The sequence below is a fragment of the Aplysia californica genome, unplaced genomic scaffold (genome assembly GCF_000002075.1).
Source record: "Aplysia californica isolate F4 #8 unplaced genomic scaffold, AplCal3.0 scaffold00875, whole genome shotgun sequence".
NCBI lineage: Eukaryota > Metazoa > Mollusca > Gastropoda > Aplysiida > Aplysiidae > Aplysia > Aplysia californica.
The window spans coordinates 66,595-70,624 of NW_004798145.1; the positions used below are offsets into that span (position 1 = coordinate 66,595).

The following is a 4,030-nucleotide window of genomic DNA, read 5'->3' on the forward strand; positions in this document are numbered from 1 at the left end:
TCTTGACCCTTTACTTACGGATCAATACCTTCTCCTGCCTAACTCACTACTGCTCGATCCTTCTTCAGAATGTTTCTATCCCGTCTTATAGAGGACTCTTATATGTCTTTTTTTTTCTCGCGCTTTCTTCCGCAGTGCGTGTGGTGTCAGTCTGTTCTCCGCTCTCTCTCGCATATCGTACTACCGCTCTTCTACATGTAGTCTTTGTCTGCGGGCGTCCCACTCAACCTCTCCTCACCTCCTTTCTCTGTTTCTTCCCCCTCATGTCTCTGAGTAAAAGATTAAAATCATTTATTCTCGATAGAGCGTCGGCTTTCTTTCTCGTATTGAGGAGCGCGTCTGCCGCGAAGACGACGACGCCGACGAGGAAGATGGAAGACACTTGGATAAAAAGACCGAGAAAGACATATTTATGGAGAGAAAAATGGATATATAGATAGACAGAATAATAGAGACAGAAAGAGAGGGAGGGGGGTTGGAGAGAGAGAGAGAGAGAGAGAGAGAGAGAGAGAGAGAGAGAGAGAGAGAGAGAGAGAGAGAGAGAGAGAGAGAGAGAAAAGGAGAAAGAGATGGGAGGATAGAAGACAGAAAAAAATAGCAAGAGATAAATAGTTAGACTTTTACACCCTTATCAACACTATTTAGATATTCAGGAGGCGAGCTTTCTACAAGAGATATAACATCCCAGCAGAAAGTCCGAGGTCCTCGATAAAAATTCGGCCAACTGTGGAACCGAACTTGCGTCTCATGTATGTAACAGTAGCGTTTTACCGCTAAGCCACAGATACCGGGGAGAGAGAGAGAGAGAGAGAGAGAGAGAGAGAGAGAGAGAGAGAGAGAGAGAGAGAGAGAGAGAGAGAGAGAGAGAGAGAGCGAGAGAGCGAGAGAGAGAGAGAGAGATAGAGAGATAGAGAGAGAGGTTGAGGGGGGGGGGGAGGGATAGCAGTTACCTGCACTTTACTTTTCCTCTCCACGCTTGCCTGGTGCTGTCTTTGTGAGTCCGTACTTGCGCCATTGTCCCTGGACGATCAGAAAAACAAGAAAAACAAACTTCCACGACGTTGCCTTTATTTATATATTTGGGAAAATAACAGTAAAAACTTTTAAAAGTAAACATGTCAGGGATTTTTCCCCCCACAATATCTTAATAAGAATGAACATAAAAACGAAACAAAGGAGGCAATCTAACTTTGAGTTATCGTTTGAATTTTCAAAAGTTTATGATTTTTCGTTTTGTTGTGTTGTGATGGGTTCGTTTTGTTTGTTTTTGGGAAGGGTAGTGGTGTTTTTGTTTTTGGGGGTTTTTTTCAACATCTGTACAGTCTGCATGATATAGGTTACTGGAGAAGAATTAATGTTAAAGTTTTGCTTGCGTCAGCTTGCTACTTTATATTATGTATTTTTTCCATCTTGAAAAAAAAAAAAACCACACACAAAAAAAATATATAAATGTACACTCTGCCTGCCAGATACGGTCGGAGTGTTTGTCAGCGTTGGGGAAGCTGCCGGCTGCCCTGTGTTGATTTGTTTCGTTTTCGACATGGGCACTTACACGAATCTTCCTTACGTCACTCGAGTAAGAATGTGTACCCGGCCATAGCTAGGAAGCGAAATATCTTGTCAGTATGTTAGTGATTTAGCGCCTATAACATGGTAGCGTGCACACTACGCTTCCCAGGAAGCCAAGGTTGTTTCAGAATGTCATCAGGTCTGCTGGGGTAATAATAATACTAATTTGTAAAGTACATAGAATTTGCTGTTGAGTGTGTATTTGCCCAATACATAATACGTTATCTATTATTATTGTTATTATTATTATTATTATATTATTAGTAGTAGTAGTAGTAGTAGTAGTAGTAGTAGTAGTAGGAGTAGTAGTAGTAGGAGTAGTAGGAGTAGGAGTAGTAGTAGTAGTAGTAGTTGTAGTAGTAGTAGGAATAGTAGTAGTAGGAGTAGTAGTAGTAGTAGTAGTAGTAGTAGTAGTAGTAGTAGTAGTAGTAGTAGTATTATACGCCCCCCCCCCAAAAAAAAACAACAACAACCCAACAACAAACAAACCAACAACAACCCAACAACAAACAAACAAACACGACATTTAGGAGGCGGGTTCGACCCTTTTTGTCAGGCCCAACCCTGACCGACAGGGTTACAACTTATTAGTGGAGAGAGACAGATACTCGATAAACATGATCTTCTCACGAGAATAATTGAGCAGGTGGTTGGAGAGCGCCACCGGTAAGTCCTACTTCTTTACTTTCCCTCGGTTGTTTCTGTCTGTCTCTCCGTCTTACTTTTTCTCCACGCTTAATGATCGTTATTATGTTGATGTGCTTCTTTTTCTTAAACAAACAAACAAACAAATGGTAACTGTTCTCAGGTCTTCTATGTACCACGGCTAAGCACCTAACCACTATACCACATACACAAGTCTGCTATAATGATAACAATTTCTGTAGGCGGTGCGGTTTCAGTGAGTTCTAAGATGTTACCATGTCATGCTCTTCAATTATTAGAAAAGATCCAAGTCTTCATACTTTTGTTTCTTCTATTATTCAGTACTGCATAGAAAGATGATAATGATTTCGTTTGTTTTAGTATAGGTTTTACGGCGCTGGCAACTGCATAAGGTCATATGAATTATGAGCGCCAAGGGGTGGATGTCAACAGAGAAGGCTTACTCTGTTCACCTTTCTAGCTTCAACAGCACAAAGTCTGCTTCGACTATCAAGGCACCCCGGAAATAGCGGGTCACAAGAGTGTGACAAACATACAAAAGAAGTAGAGGAAAGATGACAATAGTAAGGATTAGGAAAGAAAAAGCCGTAGTTCCCTATTACAGTTCAGGCACAGTTATGAGCATTACATTGATGGATCAGCCCATTTACAATTACAATTCTACTGTGCATAAGAACATGATTAATGTCTCACCTTTGGGAATGGCCTAAAGACACTTCAGCCAGTAGCACTGCCCCGGGGATTAGATGCTAGATGATGATGATGATGATGATGATGATGATGATGATGATGATGATGATGATGACGATGATGATGATGATGATGATGATGATGATGATGATGATGATGATGGTGATGATGATGATGATTAAAACTGACTCTCGACTAAAATATTTTATAAATTGATGAAACGATAGCAACATAACGAAACCGGCTCACCTTATTACTCCTTGTTCTCCTATTTGGTTCAGTGACGCCTTTCCGAGTCTTTTCAGTAGCCTATCTTCCACGTGACGCAGTTTTCTGTCAAACTCCAACCTCAGTCTCTTGTCAGTTTTTACAAGCTCTCTGCTCATGGACAATGAACAAGTGCAATTTGCTGCGTCCCCGCTTGTTTCGGTGAATTCACCAACTGAAAGATGGTTGTTTGTTGGGTGGTTCTTTTATTGTGTTATGTTGTCACTTTTTTTCCTTTTTCTTGCAACCTTTTCTTACAGTAGCTATAGATATAATCTAGTAAGGCCCTGTACAGCCGGGAAAAATTTCCCTCTGGGATAATAAAGTACATCATGTATTATTTTATCTTATCTTATCTTAGTGGGTGATTGGAGGGTGCTCAGGTATGGTTTGCTCCTTCTTTCCTATCAAACGTCTATTATCGTTAATATTATCTCTCCTCTTTCTTTGGTGTGCTTGGTACTCTCCTGTAACACCTCTAATCTTCGGCACTTATATGACCTAATTGTGTTGCAAGTACCATAAAACATTTACTAAAAACAAAACTAACAGTTGCTATTGGCTGCACTTAGGAGCTTTGCCCTCGCACGCAGAAGAGGTGAGTTCAGTTTCCGTGCCAGAAAGGCCTATAGGAATTTTTTATTTTTTTATCAAGTATCTCCGAGGTCTGTGTTGGAAAGTTGTAACCTTCTCAGCTCCCCGCTTTAGTGGGGCAAAGCAGCCCGCCTTTTTATCTTTCTAACTGGTGCCCTGGGGGCTTTAAACCCTCCTTAAAGTAAAACACAAATATCTCTTTTTCTTTTTTTTTAACAAGGTTTGTTTCTCTAGCCTGCCCCCC

General features: G+C 40.8%; 1 protein-coding gene across 1 annotated transcript in view; it reads right to left on the reverse strand.

Moving 5' to 3' along the window:
- LOC101861082 overlaps positions 1 to 4,030 on the reverse strand; it is a gene marked incomplete in the record, with an annotated part of 15,866 nt that overhangs the window by 9,724 nt on the left and 2,112 nt on the right. The window contains 2 exon segments of the mRNA XM_013089107.2: positions 951 to 1,020; positions 3,175 to 3,367. Of these exon segments, the coding sequence (XP_012944561.1) occupies positions 951 to 1,020; positions 3,175 to 3,367 (263 nt within the window).